We start from the raw sequence: 19,587 nt of genomic DNA, 5'->3' as shown, positions 1-19,587 counted from the left end.
ATAGACTACGTGACAACCAGGAATAGTTTGGTGACCACAGGAGAGACTGTTGACAGCCGGAATGTAGACGGCATCCCGGGAGCAGTATGGGCTAGCGCCCCATGCTGTGTCTTCCGTGAGGAAGAAGCCCAACAAACCCGCGGTGAGCCCTTTAGGAGGGCCATTCCATTCCAGCGTACCGCAAGCGGAGCTAATACCATTAGACGGCCCAATCTAGTGGTATCGGCCCAAGGAACCATCACGCCAGAAGGAAATGTTTGGATCGGGGCGGTGCATCTGATCTGGCGCAGCGCTCAGGTCCTGGACCTGGTGAGACGAAGGAGGAGCCCGGCCAGGAGACAACCCACAGAGCCTAGTCCCTCCACGTGCCAGAGCCACCCCGAGTCCCGGCAGAGTATTTCCGGAGAAGCGGACTGAGTGGCCCTGTCTTTCCCTATAGGACTGACCGTGGGTGCTACTGGGACGTAAGTCGGGGCTTGATCAACCCTGGCTGGGTCACCTGGGCGAGGGTGTATGTTGCGAGACCCGAAACACCCTATGACCCCAGGCTACAACACTGATGATGCGTCCCAGTTGCATCCATGTGATGTATTTCTTTATTAATAATAGATTTTCTTAGTCATACAACGCTGTCAAAAATACGTCACAAAAATAGCTGATCTACAAGCTCACATGTAGATGTATTTTTGCTATGATAAGAAAAATATAATTTATCGCTTATTTTGATCTAAATCGAGTATCGATTATTATTTTAAATCCAGTCGTTCCAACACTACCACGAATCACAGGCACAAAAAAACCCGACTAGATCTTTTCTTTATATATATTTATATTTAAAATACACAGGGAAATTACACAGACTATTCATTGCATATATGAAGCCTGATTTATACTTCATCGTATGACAGTGTCGTTTGAGGAAAAGAGTCCATCTACAAACTAAGTCAAAACTAAGTCAAAACACGTCGTGGATCTGCACTTGTAGACTGGCTATTTTCGGTGCGCGACACCATCATACGACTGAGCATAAATTAGGCATGACAGCATTCAGTCAAACCTACAAAGAAAAGTTGCAGGGATCAGAATCATAATCAGATTTGAAAGTAAAAATCTGTACAGGAATTATGTGTCATATATATTTATATATATTTTCAATATACATTCATTCTTTATTTTTATTCACAGGTTTGCACTTGTGGTGTTTTGAATTTATAAAAACAGAGAAGCTCAAGTAAATGTCAATTATCTTTGTCTGCAGACCTACGTAGACCTTCTAAACAGCTTATTGATTTCAGAGCAGCATTTTGCAGTGCATTAAAGACTGTGTATGGAGTAGGCTACTCACTACGATGAGAATTAATGTCTGGTTTTATAAAACCTGACAGTCAACAAATGACAGTAAACAGTGATGTTTGTTTTTCCCCCTCAGAGAACTGTTGAGAGATGCTGCTGGTCATGGTCAGTTGCATCAAGGTTCAGAATATATGCAGCTTTCAACAATCCATAAAAAGCTAAAACATTAACATACAAGAAAACTCAGGGTTCGATTTGTATTAAAAAAATAGGGTGGCACATTTTCTTGACCACAAGACAAATAGTGGAAAATAGCCAATCTACAAGCTCATAACGCATCGCTAGGCATTGTGAGCTGTAGACTATAAATGCCCAAATTAGGGATGCCAGGGTTAATGTGGTTACCATGCATTTTAATAAATTGTATACGTTTAATAATATCACAATTTAACAGTCTACATTTCGAAAAGGGAAATGCATGCATTTAATTCAGTCTGCAAAAAAAAGGGATAAAACACATCCCCAACAGCGATAAAAATGAATGACCAGAGGGGGGATATCAAAAGCAGAGGCATGGTTTTCCACCCCTTCGCTCACAGCAAATTGAATCCTGAGAAAACTCATTCGTTTGAATACATTATGAACACAAATGCGAATCTAATCTTGGGGTAATTCAAACCGATTGAACAACTCTTATTACAGCTGAATCTGAAAAAGCAATGTCATCATAAAGATTCCGATATGAAAACCAAAACAGAACAAAAACTAAGATTCGATGCAGATGTCATCTGCATACCTGTGTATCTTTACATAATCCATTGAAGCAAGTAGCTGATATTTGTTTTCATATTGCACTTGTTTATGAGATCAGCCTGCGGCAGGACAAACTCTCTAATGACAAAAACTTATCCAAGAGGAAAAAACAAACGGTAATGCTGCACAACCTGCTAATTGAACATGAGAGGAAAAAAAAGAAAATAATTACACTTAAACCCCCTACACCTCGTTTGTACTCCCAAGGACGATTTGTGAAAAATGGTTTTGCGATTATAAAATTGGTCTGCGGATCATCGGCGCATATATATTCCATTAACAGGGGCTGATTAAAACGATGAATAAACATTACGGGAGATTCTTGATGCAGCGGTGGACCAGTGCACAAGTAGGATGGGGGAAGGGGCTACGACTCGATGCAACATTTGCACACGTTCTTTACAGATTAATGACAAAAGATGCAGAGCACATGGTCGGTCTAAATCACCAGATGGGCTCTCTGGACCGTCACCTACACGTACCTTAACCTCTTGCACCAAAGCACATGGAGGACAAGGGGATTATGGGGTTGGTTAAACTGGAAGCGTACGCATCCGACACAATTAAACTTTTAATGGCAGTTAAACTCTAGAGGTTATGAGGGGGCTGAGGTGGAAGTGTAGAGGTGTCTGTGCAGTAGGACCCAAGTCAATGTATCCCAATGAGATAGCAGGAGACTCAACTGCATTAAGCACCTATGAACAATAGGTGGCTGCATCAATGACCTATGATTACATCAACAATAGGTGGCTGACAACAGTGAATAGCCTCCGGCGTGAAAAGCGTACAGACGTGCCTTTATCTGAACACACGCAGGTTAGATCATGTTTCTCACCTCTATGTGGTTTTCAAATGCTCACAGACACCACCAACTCAATGACCAGTCAGTGCCACATTTCAGGGTCATCACGGACACACGTACACAGTAAAATCCCAGAGTTAATTTAACTCTGAAGAGTGTACCAATGGAAACAACAGTCAATTTGCTTCCATATGTACTCTCTTCGGAATTAGGTTAACACTCAGGATTTTGATGTGATCTACCCTCATGCAGACTCCACTTCAACAATACGTACAGGCACCAAATGAGCAACGATTGACACTCGCAAGTGCAAACACAAGGCTAATGACACGTGGACTACAGAAAAGAAAAATGCAAAGCAAAATGCAAAGAAAGAGTGAGCATGAGCCGAAAACATGTACCACCAAAGTACAAGTTTCAACACAGCATCTCTTTGGGGTGACCGTAGCTGAGAGGGTAGGGGGGCCATCTGGGAATGTGAAGGACGCTGGTTCGTCCCTCGGTTCGCCCAGCCTACGTGTCGAGGTGTCCCTGAGCAAGACACAAAACCCATAACAGCTCACCTGAGCAGCCTTCTGCTGGGTGAAGCAGTCCATGCACTTCAACATTACTTCCCTTTCATTGTCCCGTTTCTCACTATCAATCCAACTAAAAATAGTGCCATTAAGCATTCCAAATTGACATAAACAGAGCAGTGTATAATCCCGTAGCCTGACTTTTCTGCATGAAAATCCCACTCTTGTGGAGGACTCAAGAGCTTCAGCTAAACCCTATTCATCACACAGCATTCCTCTCTACAGACCTGGCAACCCCGTCACTAGACAAGGGCAGGACAGAGCCAGAAACAGTTGGCATCTATATTTAGTCTGGACTTTGATAAAAGGACTAACCCTCCAAAAAGGACATCACCCCCACTACATTTCAGAGTGGTCCAATCACGACACGCCTAGGTGGAAAGTCATCTATGTTGGATGGCATCGGGGTAGAAGAGTGCTTAATTCTAAACAGTTAGCCGCCATGGAATGTAATCACTGAATACAAATTCAGTGGTTGTGAATTTGTTCTTCAATTTTGCAAGGAAAAAAAACAACCTCTGAGGTTTTTAAAGGGTATCATTTTTGTGTACAAATGAGCTGTCAATTGCACTATCACCATGAAGCGCTAGTTGCAATGCCACTCACACTACTGCATCTTTAAATTAATGACTCGGTAACCATTAGCCAACAGCAACATATCTCTGCCGAGTCCCTGTGGACAGTGACACAGACAGCCTGAGTGAGTGCTCCGGGGTTTGGGTGGTAGGTACTTATTGATACGTCTGGTGACATCTAAATTCAGTGTAGACTAGAGGCTAAAACTGAGTGGAAACGATTCAGAAATTGAAAAAAACATTCACAGAACCAATGCGAAGACTCTTCATATTGGGATGGTATCAGGATTAGTTTTCAACGCAGTAGGCACAGGTTTGTTAGCGTTGCTTTTCTCTGTTGTTCTAGCCTATATATTGAATTTAAATGTCCCCAAACGTATCAGTAGGCAGAGATTTCTGATAGTCTGGCTACGCGAGACTAGGCGGTAAAAAGAAGATCCTTAGAATAAAGAGTCATCAGGCTGGAGGTCTAGTGTCTGTGAAGCAAAGCTTTTGACGCACTGCATTCTGGGTAAGGAGGTTGTATAGTGGAATGGGATTTTTGGGGCGAGGGTGGTTGCCTGGTTGCCTCCCCATTGCTGTTACTTGGGAATCGGTCATATAGCTTTATCATCCAGAATTGGAGGCCAGTCGTATGGCTTTATCATCCAGAATTGGCGGCCAGGTGAATAGTTTTCTTTTAAACCCAATGTATAGCATATTTGAAGGTATTATTATGTTTGTATGGATGTCTGTAGTACAAAGGAGGTGGGTAAAATGCTATTCTGCTGTGATAAAATCAGTTGTTTTTTTACGGCCTGTGCAGAATTTAACACAGAAGGCATTTCTGAACTGCCGCTAATAGAGTCCCAAGCTACAGTGATGGGGAGGTAGGTAACAGGCGGGGTTAGGGGGCTGCCAGAGAAGCATCAGTGCAGTGAAGTTAGAAACGCATAGTAATATCTATGGGGCTGTGGCTGTGCATCTCTATGTCCCTCTCTCTTTGTGTCCTCTGCAGTATAACAAGTAATTTGTTTCCTGTCCTTAATAGAACAACACTTTTCCACTTCCAACGGCAGTCTCAACAGCTGTTTTGTTTTTGTTCTGAAAAAAGTACATTTGAGTTGCATTTAATTTTCTCCCCCCAAATGCAAAGTTGTATTCATAAACAATGCATCACTGGCAAAGTCTTTTTCGATAGTGATCAATAAAATGAAATCTTGCATTAGTGATTTCAATAGTACAAAAAGCATGAGGCAGCATCTGAACAGGGCACGGAGTCCCTGGGTATTATTCAAGGCTATCTACTATATGCACAATGGAGTAGCATAATGCTTCATTGAATAGACCAGCAATGTGCTTCTATAGTCACAGCAACTACAGAAGCAGTTAAACTAAGAAGTACACATTCAGAAATGAGCAGCATAAGATTAAACATATACATAAAAAACATATTGCAACCATCTGTTTCAGCCTAAGAACAATTGCATAAAAAAAGATTAAAGTAATGATTATCATAAAATACAGCATTAGAAAACAGCACTGTAAATGACATACAAGGAATACTATGGCATAACATAATACGACTAACATTTGTTACTGTGGAATCGTGAGGAATGCAGCAAATCCATTAATCCAGTTTGAAGTCTTTAAGTCTGCTGTGTTTTTTAGCACTGTGTGATTGTATTTGGGATCGAGACAACAGAGTTGCTATTCACAAAGTGAGCTGTGTTGCCTGCCAAACAGACACAATGTGGAGTTATTAAACATGATTTAGAGTGGTTCCCTAAAGGACAAGTGGCTATTTAGATTGGGATAGCTCTGTAGAGAAGCATATAGTGTGCCCAACGCTATCTGATTAGGGACCCAAATGGCTGCTTTGGCTGAGATAAATCACGCATTCAGGCCTCGTCTCAAGAGCTTTCCGTACTGCTTTATGTCTGACTCTCGCCCCCGACGGCATGGCTGCCCAAAGGCAAAGCTGTTAACTGTGCGTGCTCTCTGTGCATGTGTGTCTCTCTGTGCATGTGTATGTATGTATGTATGTATGTATGTATGTATGTATGTATGTATGTATGTATGTATGTATGTATGTACTGTATGTATGTATGTATGTATGCATGCATGCATGTATGTGGGTGTCAAGCACAGGGATTTGATTATAAGAGCTGCTAAATTACCATTCTGTTTTGAAACATGACTGCATTTGGTGTGTTTCGGTTTGTTTTCACTGACAGCCTGTGGTTTTGTGACTGGTGCATCGGGGAGGAGGAGGGTGAGATAATTCTTTAGCCGAGGAAAGAAGTCGTGTTTCAGTGCTCCTCCACTATTTTGTTCTGTCACTCAGAAATGGCCGGGCAATTTCCCAGCTCCCTCAGTGCTGTCTTTTATTTTCAAACTCTCCTCAGTGTCATTCTCTTTTAGGCTTTTGTATTTATTTTTGCATCGCCTCAATCTGGCTGCCTGACCTTCCTCTCACTCTTTCCCTCTCTTCCCTCCTCAGATGAAGAGTGGCAGTCATCTTTATCTAACACAACCCTCTTCCCCCCGTCTAAGCCCTGATAACACCGACGTCGGTGTTATTCTGGGCTGCCACACTAACCAGTCCGTCCCCATCTGTGCCATTAGCACCCATGGCCATAGGGGGCTCTTCCTCTACGTCCATGGCGAAGAAGGAGGCGTCCTCCGCGGAGGCGGCTCCGCGGTCAGTGCGCTCCAGCTTGCGGTGCTTGCGTGGCTCTGAGGGCGGCGTGTCGTCCTTCTCGGTAAAGACGGCACGGATCCTCCCCACACAGATATCGGCCGCCTCCCGTGTCTCACGGGAGAGCTGTGACAGACTGAGGAAGCCGTGCGGAAGATCGTCCACCACGCATAGCGTGACGGGCTGCCCGACGCGCCGCAGGCGCTTGGCGAACATGACGGAGTCGTCCAGCATGGGGTCCAGTGCGCATGCCTGAGGAAGGGGGGGGGGAGGGAGAACAAAGGAGGAATGAGCGAATTAGGGCTCCGCTAAGTCACGTCAAGAATCTTAATTACTGGTCGAAGACAAGGAACCCAAGCGTCTGCTCTACAGCCCCCACCCCCCTCTCCATACTTTGTATTCTTGCTGACTCATTCCAGGCTCTTTTAAACCTGCACTAGTTTGCTGAGTGTTTTCTTATCAACTCACTTTGTACACCTTGTGTAAGGATAAGCAGGACTCCGTTTCATCAATCTTTCCCTGTATCACTCAACCGTAATGTTCTGGATCCCCTGCATCTCTATAACTCTCACAACAGTTTTATGAACCCCAATGCTTCTCCTCTTCTTTATCTCCCGTTTTTCTTTTTTGTTTTCTTTAAAGAGGACTAAACGACCCATTTTATCTTGACGCTTCACTTTGAAAAATATGCATGTGATGTGAATTCGCCCGCACTCACATTGGATGTGCTGGTTTAAGGACACCCAGTACTGTCACATGATGGGTGGAGAACAGCAAAGGCGGAGTATTGTAATAATCAAGCATATATAGAGTCAAAACAAACCTGACTCCATTTAGCCAATTAATTTGTGCTCTGCCATATGGCCTTTTGTTTTGACTGAGAAAGCAGCTTCTCACCAGAGCGTCTGCCGCCGGGGAGTCTCATTTTATATCAAGTGCAAACTCCACCCAGGCGATATGTCACTGCCCACTCGGGATCCCTTAAATGAGGCCACCCATTAATGGTCAAGACGGTATGACATCACGCTGTTTTGCAACCCATAAAGAGATTTGCACTGGAAAGAGGAGGCCGTATTTCTTAATGTCAGGCATCCTGGGTATTTACCAACAAAAAAAATAGGGTTAAGTTGCCTTTATAGTGTTAAGTTGCCTGTTAGCAATTGGTGTGTTCCCAGCACACATCAAAGAAATCCTATGTCCTCTATAGTTTGAAAAGGTTTCTTTAATGTAGGATTGTACACCTCTGGAGTTAAGTCCTACGCCTTAGTGCACTAGCGGGTAGTCATTTTTGTACCGGTTTGGTATAGTTCTCAAAATAAAACAATCCTTCCCAGCAGCAGAGGCACTGAATCAGCGGCCTTTTCTATCCCAAACTGGCATAAGACCAATCATAAACAGAGGTGAGCTCGTTTTGCCTGCGCAACAAACTCTTTACACTTGACTAAATTATTGCAACACACTCCTTTGCCATACTGCTCTAATCATGTGATTGGGAGGGCACCTGCCATCCATAAATGACACACCCAAGGTGAGTGTGGGTATAGAGGCCTGTAACTTCCTCAAATGTATTTCTTGAAGGCATGTTCAAGGTAAAACGGGCTGTTAAGTTGCTATTTTTGATTTTATTTATCTATTTTTTTGCCATTTTTCTCCCAATTTATCCATTATACCAATTCCCCTCACACTTGTGTGTAGTCTCGTCACTGCTGACCCATACTGGCTTGTCTGGGGACTGGTTGGTCCTCGTGATGGTATTGAAACCACATGCCTCCTCTGATAAACATGAAATCCCCTGTCACATCATTTCACCAGTCACTGTGAGGAGCCTCACCGGGAGGACATAGTGGCCCTCATTTATCAACGCGGTGCAGCCCGAATAATGAGCGTACGGCGTAATCACCGCACTTTTCGGCATTTATCAATATATCCTGACGTGGGCTTTATCCTACGGTACGCTGAGATCTCACGTCTGGTCGAGACCAGTTGTTGACGTTGGCTGCACCCGTTTATTCCATTCTAGACCTGTGGAGCACCATTGTCTGACTGTCTGACAGGCATCTAGACACATAATCCACTCCTAAATGTGTATATCTACACTAATAAATAATCGCTGTGAAAATATATCATTTTATAAAGTGATTTAAACAAACTGCTTTAACAGTCATTCAGATAAGATTGTAGTCTGTCTGTATTGAAAATAGCAGATCTACAAGCTCACAAGCCGCATTGTGAGCTTGTAGATCTGCTATTTTCAAAACGAGCGCTTTTGCGCCGGGAGTCCCGCGGTCGGGACGGCACCTTTTCATGGACAGTGAGGTCTACAAACTTACAGTAGCTTGTCCTATGTTATGGAGTTATGTCATAGAGAGTTATGTAGGCTACACAACCTGGCTGGGTTAAGGATATAAACCTGACGCTCCAATATTAACGTGGCGGCACGGAATCACTGCATTCCGCCCAAGTCTCATGTACCGCTACGCTACGGAAAGACGGAGTTGGGCGGGCGCGCGTGTGTGTGTGTGTGTGTGTGTGTGTGTGTGTGTGTGTGTGTGTGTGTGTGTGTGTGTGTGTGTGTGTGTGTGAGAGAGCGAGAGCGAGAGAAAGAGAGAGAGAGAGAGAGAGAGGGGGGGGGCGTGTGCGTGTGCGGCGAGGCGAAACTATTTCTTATTGGCTTTTCATGTCTTTGGCCGTATTCTGGTTCGTCTTCATGTCGTAAAATCGGGGCGTTTTGAGAATATTTTAAGGGCGTGTTATTTAAATGACGCTCGTTTCAGCCGTGACATTTATCAACGCTGGGACCAAGTGTACGCTCGGATCAGCTGTGTAGGATGTGTTGATAAATGTGACTTCGACGTTGGTGTACGGCCGAATATATGGAAAAATATACGCCGGTTTATACGCTGCATTGATAAATGAGGGCCAGTGTGTGCAGAGGAACACACTATTCCTCAAAGTTCAACACCCCTGCTGACATGACACCCTTGAACAACAAGTAGGAGTCGCTGGTGAAGCAACAAAGATAGACAGTCACCCCCCGCAAAGTGTTTGAATTTGCCTAAAATAGGCAATCAAATTAGCTAGTTATAAAAGTTATATAAATTGGATAAATGAATACATTTTCCCTGATTGAACACTTGTCCACGATCCAGCAACCATCTGGACTGATTCAGTTTACTCCGCTTTAACTTTAAGTAGTAAAACAAAAAGCTATTGCTGAATGATTAAGAAATGCTATTTGTCTGAAGTCTGCCATGGGTGCAGCACTGCACCACTCTCCTTCTCATCTTCTTTCCCTCTAGCCTAATTTCATTAAACCCTGTTCTCCTATTAGTTTACCTCATTCTCATATTCTATCTTCCGTCTCCCTCCTAAACCTCCCTCATTGGGAAGTGTTTTCTAACCCAATACTTGTTTCCTGTCCCTCTGTCCTAAAGTGGGAAAAATGTGTTTGTGCTGTTCCCACATCCCATGACTCTTATTTGGAGACAGTGAATACGCTTTTTCTACGCATGTAGTCCGAATTTTAGCTTTTATCCCCCATGATCAGGCCTGTTTTACATATTTGGCCGTCTGCAGATCGCAAAGGAAGTAATGAATTAGCAATTAGCTGGCATAAGAAGAGACAAGTAGCAAAGCCATTCACAAGTAAACTCATGGTCTATTTGTTATGTGTGCCACTGCCTACGGTTGACTTCCCCTCTTTCCATCGCCTCTCCTTCCATTCTCTAAACCAGTGGTGCCCAAACGGTGTGCAGGGCCACACTGCTTTGCGCCCTGAGAGTCCAATGGGATTTTGTGATAACCACAGATTATTAGACTAGGATCTATTGGCTTTGCAGGTTGCTGATCCGGCCTGAGTCTCAAGCAGATACAGTAGGCAGGCTCTAGACCGGATCTGATCTGTGTGTTGGCTGTCTGTCTGTTTGGAGCTAATCTCGCAAACTGCTGGACCGATCAGTGCCACATTTCTAGTGAACGTTTTAAGTAGGCCACAGAAGTGCATCCACTTTTCAAATATGTTTTATACTTTTTGAAATATCCAACTGTAATTACATTTTTATTTTATTTAATACTACTGATGCCATAGATGAATTATGCCAATCATTGTGCCTTTAGTTCAATCAATGTGCCTTTAGTTTTGACTTGCTAGGCTCCGTCCCTCACTCTCCGATTCTGTGGCTGAGACCCTCATTCATGCATTTGTAACCTCCCGTCTGGACTACTGCAATGGAGTCCTGTTTGGGCTCCCAAACAAATACCTGGACAGGCTCCAGTATGTCCAAAATTCAGCTGCCAGAGTTCTCACCCGCACCAAGCCTTGGCAGCACATCACCCCTACCCGTAAACAACTGCACAGGCTTCCTGTTCAATTCCTCATCCATTACAAACTCCTCCTTCTCACCTACAAATGTCAAAACGCCCTCGCTCCACAGTACCTCTCAAGCCTACTCCATAAACCGAGCCGGTCACGGACCCTGCGGTCCACAGACATGGACCTCCTGGCTGTCCCCAAAACAAACATGCGAACCTTCGGGGACAGAGCCTTCAGTGTGGCAGCCCCCACTCTGTGGCACTCCATCCCAATAGGGATTCGCCATGCTCCAACACTGGACTCTTTTAAAGCTGCCTTGAAAAGACACCTATTCTCTCAGGCTTATGGCATATAATTGTTTGTTGTTTGTTTGTTCATTTGTCTGTTAGTTGTTCATTGTTCTGATGTAAAGCGTCCTTGGGTTTATGAAAGGCGCCATATAAATTCAAGCTATTATTATTATTATTTCTCATTGGTGTGTCCTTGGATATAAACAGTGTCCTTGGGTATAAACAGTTGGAAAACTTCTGCTTTATTCCCCCCATCTGTATAGGTGGCACAGGCTAACTAATGTTAGCAAGCGTAGCACACGCTGTATAGTGCACTTCATTTGACAACCCTTCTAGGCATGGAAGTGTTCCCTCCCCTCCTCCTTACCACTAGGTGTACAGGTGGCAGGCCTTTGAGCATGCTATCGGGGGCCAGCAGTGGGGAGCAGTAGGGGTCCCTGACCACCGGCGAGGTCTGCACCGTCATGTCAGCCAGCTGCTTGCTGCGCAGTGGCTCAAAGCCCAGGGGAAACTCCCTGGGGTGCTCCCGCTCCTCCTCGCCAGCAGGGGGTGGTATGGCGACTGAAGACATAGCGCTGGACAGAAGGGGGTCCTCCGCTTCATTGGAGAGGAAGAAACAAGCTTCTGCTGGCTACATACAGGAAGACAGTGTAAAAAGGATGCTTAACTTTCACATCAACCCTTAAGTGGTTATTTTCATGCCATGTTCTTTTTACGGAGTGGAGTGATTCATGTGAGGATTTTGCCAAGGACAAAGAGACTCTAAAGTAAAGTAAAATGAGAGTAAAATAAGTACCGTAAATACCTTATAAAAACAAGGTTGGTCGTGTACATAACACCTAACCTTGGCTGAACGTCTAATAGTCTAAGGCTGAACGATCCACATTTTGAGGGGAGTTGAGAGAGAGACACAAAGACAAAGAGAACAGCAGCGCTTCACTAATCCAGTCGTGCCTGTGTGAAATCACACGGCGGGGATAATCTCTGACACCTTGCTGCTACCCACTGAACCAGAAGGTTATGTATTCAGTCAGCATCCTTTAACTGAGGCTCTTTATGAAGCAAGGGTGTCATGAGCTCCACGGTGTTCGGTGAGGTGAAACGTTGTGCAAGTTGGAGTTTTGACACATGTGCATATCAGAATTACAATGAGCATTTTTTTTAGATGGATCTGTACAGTATAGGCCTGGCCTATATGTTCTCATGCTGCATTATGTGTTCAGCCTATCACATTACAAGCTAATGACCAGAACTCAGTCTGTACCCACAATTGTCTTTCATTCCTTATGACAAGTGATGATGATTGGAATCAAGATAAGAGGTCATTGTAGCTGGAACTTGTGCCGTGATTGGATGGTGCCGTACTTAAATTAAATTTCTACTGCTATGGTTGCACTACCCTCCCTTTGAAGTGGGCATTACAACATGGGTACGCAGTTTGCTTAGATTAGGTTGGTTATTATGGTATACTCATACTGTAAGGAAACACTGCCCCTTGCTGGACAGGGTAGTTAATAAAAGGCAGGTGCAGTGAGTAACGGTGCTGCATATTAGTACACCGCTTCTGCCTTGGATACCATTTGCTTGTGAGTGTAATTTTCTGTTAAATTTCACGTGTGGCCAATGAAGTACCAGAGCAAACTGCAACTGCTGTCTATTGTGCTGAGAACCCCATATTGCTTTGCTACACGGCCCATGGGATTATTCCAAGATCAGGGTTTTAGGTACCTGTCTAGCTTTGAAAAGGAACGCAAAGGTCACAATAACAGTGGCAGAATGGTAGCCGTAAGATGGCCTTCTGTAAAGGTCACAGGTTTGTCTCCCCGCAAAATTAAACAGTGTCCATCAATGTGTGTCAATATACAGTAGTCTCGTCAAAGTCTCTTTTCGCGCGACACAGAACTTTATCCCCATCCCTGCTTGCTCATTCAAACTCAAGTGAAGTCGCCCCAGGAAATGACAAGCGTCAGTACAAAATGAAAAAAAAAAAAAAAAAGATACATGTGAAAATGTAAATGATGTATATATAATCAATAAACAGATGTAAATTTGCACGCGTGAAAAATACAAAGAGCAAACGCTGCCTCTGTGCGACGTACAGTGTGTGGTGGATCGTTGGCACAGGAGGGGGTGGAGGTATGGTGCTGAGCTCCGCCCACTCCGCCCACAACCCCCAGGTCCTGGAAAGTCTTGCTCTTCAGGGACTCTCTCCTGGTGGAGAACTGGCTGAGCTCCAGGGCCACTGGAGGGTCAGAGTGAGGAGAGGTGATGGATGCCTCTGAAATGCTCTTCCTTACCGCGTCTGAGAGAGGAGGAGGTAGGAGGAGGAGAAGAGGTGAAGGATGGATACAGAGTCCGGAGAGAAAGCAAGAGATAGAACCGAGCCAAACTGATACTACGTAAAATGAACAAATACATGGGGATGAGAGGGCACGAGAGAGATGGTGTGAGGCAAACAGAAAGCCAAGAGTGAGGACTGTTTGAGAGGGACAAACAGTGTGAGAGAGGTTCATTCAAAGAAAAAAAAACAAAAGGCAACCTGACGCACAGAATAGTTTAGGAAGGATGAAGTGGCCACTCGTATTCACTTGAGCCCAACGAGAACTCAAGTATTCAGAAAAGAATAATGTTTATTGCTAGGCTACTAGACAGAAATGACAGAAATGCACGGAAGAGAGCACGCTCAATGTACTGTTGCCATTTGTTGTGTGTCATCAGCTCTTTACCGGGGAGGGCGGGTGGGTTGCGGAGGAGGGGGTTAGAAAATGGAAAAACAGAAGAAAAGGAGAGAGACAAGCGGGGGGGCATCTCTGATCAGCGCTGTCATGGCGATAACATCGGTCCCGCCCCCAGCTGTCAAAACACAGCGGTAACCAGTCGTCACGGCTGGTCTCCTCACAAAGAGTGTCTCTCATAATTAACTGTCTCGGAGGCCGTGATGAACCTTTTAGTAATGGAACCCCCCCCCCCCAACCCTCTCTCCAATGACACACTCATTACTCCCTGGCTTGGGGGAGGGGGGGAGGGGGGTTACAATTAGCTGCCATGATTTACAGTGGCTGCAATTAACAATTACCGTCAATGTCCCATTCGGGCTGAGACTGGGGGAAAGTGTATTGAAATAAATGAGGTAGGGGGGCACACTACAGGGTGGGATGAAATAATTGGTTTGGTAAATGTTGAATAAAGGAGAGGGCGGGGGGTCCGTTTCAATTGTCTCTCCATATGGGGTGTAAACGAAGTTTGGGGTAATTACTGCGTGCGGATAATAAAAACATTGGATGAAAGTGGTGGCATAATGAACACTCCGAAACAGCAGGCGAGAGATACGCTCATCCGCAAAACCCAACAAGGGCAACATTTGGCAGGTAACGAAGACACGTGCAGGACAAAGAGCACATTGCTCACAGAGAAAATGTTGTCCGCCCCCGCAAACAAAACTTTAAACAATATACATGCAGTTCAGACCCCACCCACTCGCTTCACCTAGTCCTATGGTTCTCACACACACACTTACAGTACACCAACCCACATATCTACCCACAACCACATAATCAAAAAGCCACCACTCCACCTAAATATCTACCCCGCCCCTTAAAAACCCCACCTGCATCCGCCCACCCACACACACACACATACCGGCAGAAGCTCCAGTCGGGAGGGGCTCTGCAGTGGCGGTGTTGTTGTTGCTGTTGGAGGAGGGCGTTGATGAAGCTCCTTTGGAGTCCAGTAGGGAATGGATCCAGTTGGAGGCTCCCTGTTTGAAGTCTCTCAGCATCAGGGCAGTGTCTCTCCTCACCAGGCTCAGCGTGCTCGCCTTCTCCACCTGCTTCTCCACATGAGGACTGCCTGAAGAGGAGGGTGGATGGATGCAGGTAGAAAGCAGAGGAATAGAGGGTGGAGGTAGAAGACAAGGGAATGGAGGGTGGAGGTAGAAGACAAGGGCATGGAGGGTGGAGGTAGAAGACAAGGGAATGGAGGGTGGAGGTAGAAGACAGAGGAATGGAGGGTGAAGGTAGAAGACAAGGGAATGGAGGGTGAAGGTAGAAGACAAGGGAATGGAGGGTGGAGGTAGAAGACAGAGGAATGGAGGGTGAAGGTAGAAGACAAGGGAATGGAGGGTGGAGGTAGAAGACAAGGGAATGGAGGGTGAAGGTAGAAGACAAGGGAATGGAGGGTGGAGGTAGAAGACAGAGGAATGGAGGATGGAGGTAGAAGACAAAGGAAATATTAATGTGGTGAAAGGTGAAGGCTGATTGTACAACCTACAGTTCAAGAGTTATAGGCCAAAACACGAAGATCACGTGACTATAGAGATAATGACAAAATCTGTGGGAGTGGAGAAAGAAATTGGGTGGAGATTCTTCCTTGGCCCACTGGGAGTGTGCGTGCAAAGTTTCCTGCCTATCGGTCCAGCAGTGCTTGTAGCATGTTGTGCAAAACGGGCCCCTCCAACAAACTGTGAAAGCCAATCGGAATAGAATGCGAAAAATCTGACAGATACATCTTGATCACATGACTACAGAGATAATGTGTACCAATTTGGGTGAGGTTTGGACAAAGTCATAGTAGCAAAAACTGTTTTGCAAAGAAAACGCAACATGGCGGAAAACTTGAAATGGGCATGGCTTATTTGGGGATTTCCGTGATGATCCAAGGAATCCAAGGGAAAAGGAATTTTGATTGTATGACCTACTGTTCAAGAGATATACTGTAGATCAAAACTTGAATCGGCATGCTGCCGATTTAAAAAAATGGCCTAGTGGGGATGTGCATGCAAAGTTTTACAGCAATCGGACCCTGCGTTCATGATTTGAGGCATTTTTTACAAAATAGGCCACTCCTGTAAACTTTGGATGCCAATCTTAGCCAAGTATGATGGAATATGAAAAATCCAACAGATCCTTCTTGATCACATGACTATAGAGATGATGTGTAGCGACTTGAGTGATGTTTGGACAAAATCTGTAGGAGTAATATAAAAAAAGATGTGTGTAGCAAAATTTGGCCTCCTGGTGGCGCTATAACAAGCCGATGTGAAAAATCTGGGGCAGAGGTTCTGCTCTGGCCTCCAGGGAGTTTCACGCCGATCAGTCCAACGGTGCCGGAGATTAGCTGTCCACAGACAGACTGAAGCACACACACACACACACACACACACACACACACACACACACACACACACACACACACGGACGGACGGACGGACGGAGGCGAAAACTGTCTCGGCCACGCCTTCAGCCTTGGACCAGTCTCAATAAAATGTATCAAATACATAAAAATATAAGATACAACACACTCCCTCATGTTGACATTTACAGCTAAAGATAACCGCCTTCACATGCAGTGCATAAAATAAAACTTCAGATCCCATCCTTGAGGAGACTCTGTTGTTACGGCAACCAGTAGCACAGTAAAGATGGCAGATAGCCCACAAAAGAAGGGACATTGTCACCCTTATAAAAGTAAACAAAAAAACTCTCCAAAGAATGAGTGGGAACAAAGGAGAAGGACAGGGGGCAGACAGAGAGAAAAAAACTACAAAAAGAGAGTGAGTGGAGGGGGCTCTGAATGGAGACGTGTGAAGGGCATAGGATAAAAATTGATTTCCTATGGGCCTATCAGTCTCTTTTGTTGCAGAGAGAGAAGAGGGACAGAGGGATCTATAACTTTTCCAAACTTCTCCTGATAAGAAAAACTTCCATGGCTCGATCTTTTAATTATGTCACGCACAAACGGACAAGCACGCACGCACACACACACACACACACAATCTTCAGACACACGCACATACCTGCGTAGGCACTGAGACACCTGGTCAGTACACTCAGGGGCAGCAGGGGGTCCATGAGTGTCAGCAGGCGGGAGGGCGAGGCGTAGGCTGTGAGCATGATTGCAGGGTAGACCGCCACGATGCCGTCCGGCTTGCGTACGCCGTGGGCCACCGCTCGCATTGAAGTGGTTAAAGACAGATTGCCCCCCGCGCTGTCGCCGGCCAGACACACACACTCCCCTGTCCAGCCTGGAGGAGGACAGCGGGAGGAAGACAAGAGTTACACAGACGGGACGGAATGAGACGACGAGACGTGGGGAGAATGAAAAAGACGAGAGAGGTGACAAGAAAAATGGAAGAGAGATGAAGCGTTGAAAGATTTGAGGAGAAACAGACAAGATAGGGAGGAGGAGACAACGGGAGAGAGAGGAGACTGAAGGTATGGAGAGGAGTTTTTCCGTTGCTTGCGACACAATAACATCTGTATTAACTCATTGAGTGCCCAAATTATTATTATCTATTTCTGGCCATTATGATTTTTATTTTTTTATTTTTTCAAAGTAAAAAAAAAGTGCTTAGGAAGCGAGATACAGCCTTTTTAAGTTATAAGTTAAACAAGGAGTGGATGGAGCTGCAAATCTTCAGATGATGATATCTTGGGTTAAAAAAAGAAAAAGTATTTTTCATTTTTTTTCAAAAACACGTGAAACACGTTAATGGCACGTTGCACCATGGCACTCAATGAGTTAATCAGAAAAAATACAATTTTAGTTTTTTTACCCTAGTGATTTTTCCAATCATTTGTACACTCTTGAATTGTTGAATTAATGCTATGGATTTGACTGTGTATGTGAAATTCACCAGGGGGCCAAAACACAGCAGTGGGTGACTCATTCTGCCACTAACAAACATACAGCTCACATGTGGGTACTGTGAGGGGGTGCTTATCCGTTCTGTGTGGCTCGTACCCACACTGCCATCTTGTTCCATACCACCGGCACACTGCACCAGAGATACTGCTCATCTGACACAGTGGGCTTCAGTGGAGAGACTTACACAAGACTAAGCAGCTGTCTTGTGTTTATCGCCAAAACATTGGATGAAATGACGCCAAAGGAGTCTGCATAATCTACGGCAATGTTGCAGAACAATGACCACACTGTGGGACAATGTGTTGCACTCTATCAGGGAAGATTACTTTCAAAGTGATGAATGAATCCTCTCTAAGCGGACTAGGACCCGGAGTGGATTTGCAGAAATAGTCTACTACACAATTTCGCCTTGAGAAAAGTGCATTTTTCCTCTTTTGCTGTGGCTACACTCTGGCGTCAGCTAATTTGGACTTTGTTGCACGACCGTGTTGTATGATAAAATGCTGTTATTTTCAATTGAAAAGTGAATGTGCATAAATGACTTTTTCTTAAACCACCTAACGCAAGTGCACCCTCTAATTAATGTACTTTTCCCATGATCTTGAGAAGAAAACAGAAAGCACACAGTGGCAATAGTAAACAACAATGCAGTATGAGGTCCGGATGCTGTAGCCTGTACAACACAGTCAGCGTTTGCCAGACTAATTGCCCCCCAAACCCAAACAAAAGATTATAACAAGTTTAATGCTAAACACTACAACATCAATAAAAAATCTAGTGTGTGTGTACCTAGTAAGCGATGGTTCTTGAGGGCCCAGCAGTAGGCATAGAAGCACTCCTCCAGGGCCCTGGGGAATGGGGCCTCAGGAGCCAGAGAGTAGTCCACTGACAGGATGGGGGCCCCAAGGTCCTGAGACCAACTCTTCAGGTAAGGCTGGACAGAAAAAAAAGGGAGAGGACAATTTATATGACGATACAGTTGAAAATTGCCAAAGTGCTCCTTAAGTGCCACCAACTATAGTAACTAATAACTATAGCAGACAGTCTTCAAATCTAGCTTCCATCTACTGTATATAACATACCAAGCACAGAAAAAAGAACAGAATGATAATTGAGAACTGGTAAAAATAACCTTGTCCTGCTTTGACAATGCATGGAAACGGTGTGGAATGTAAACAATGTATGGGAACTCTGTCATATAAATAAAGCATTGTTTACAGTACATCACCTTGAACTGAATAGAGAAAAGCGAAAGACGGAAAAAGAGAGAGACAGAGAGAAATGTTCAATTTCCAGTCCGAAAAAAAAAACTGTTTTGTTCTTCCAAAGTGAGCACTGAGCATTAATACATTAAGACCTGGAACGCATCTGTGTCACTTTAGATTTCTTTGGCTATTCAAAAATACTTTTGAAAAATCTTGATTTTTTTTTTTTTTTTTTTTTTAACTGTTAGGATTTACAAAACGTTTTTAAGAATCGCCTCAGGTCTTAAAGGGTTAATACATGCTGTGGTGTAAAGGAAGCAGGCAGGTAGAGAAAACAGAGAGATGGAACCAGTGAAGGAGGGAGATGAGAAAGCACTAAGAAGGGGGAATAAACCAG

The 19,587-nt window shown here is 44.6% G+C and overlaps 1 protein-coding gene across 2 annotated transcripts in view; it reads right to left on the bottom strand.

Moving 5' to 3' along the window:
* Positions 1-1,595: 1,595 nt before the first annotated feature.
* Positions 1,596-19,587, bottom strand: part of lipeb (lipase, hormone-sensitive b) — a gene marked incomplete at its 5' end in the record, with an annotated part of 50,030 nt that continues 32,038 nt past the window's right edge. For both annotated transcript variants that reach the window (XM_084049840.1, XM_084049839.1), the window contains 6 exons: positions 1,596-6,990; positions 11,708-11,971; positions 13,440-13,642; positions 14,980-15,189; positions 17,135-17,362; positions 18,775-18,919. In XM_084049840.1, coding sequence (XP_083905966.1) covers positions 6,589-6,990; positions 11,708-11,971; positions 13,440-13,642; positions 14,980-15,189; positions 17,135-17,362; positions 18,775-18,919 — 1,452 coding nt within the window. In that variant the 3' untranslated portion in view covers positions 1,596-6,588. The remainder of the gene's footprint in view (positions 6,991-11,707; positions 11,972-13,439; positions 13,643-14,979; positions 15,190-17,134; positions 17,363-18,774; positions 18,920-19,587) is intronic.

The sequence above is a fragment of the Gymnoscopelus microlampas genome (genome assembly GCF_963454915.1).
Source record: "Gymnoscopelus microlampas genome assembly, chromosome: 3".
NCBI lineage: Eukaryota > Metazoa > Chordata > Actinopteri > Myctophiformes > Myctophidae > Gymnoscopelus > Gymnoscopelus microlampas.
Note: the sequence above shows the minus strand (reverse complement) of the source record. Positions and strands in the feature narration are given on the sequence as shown.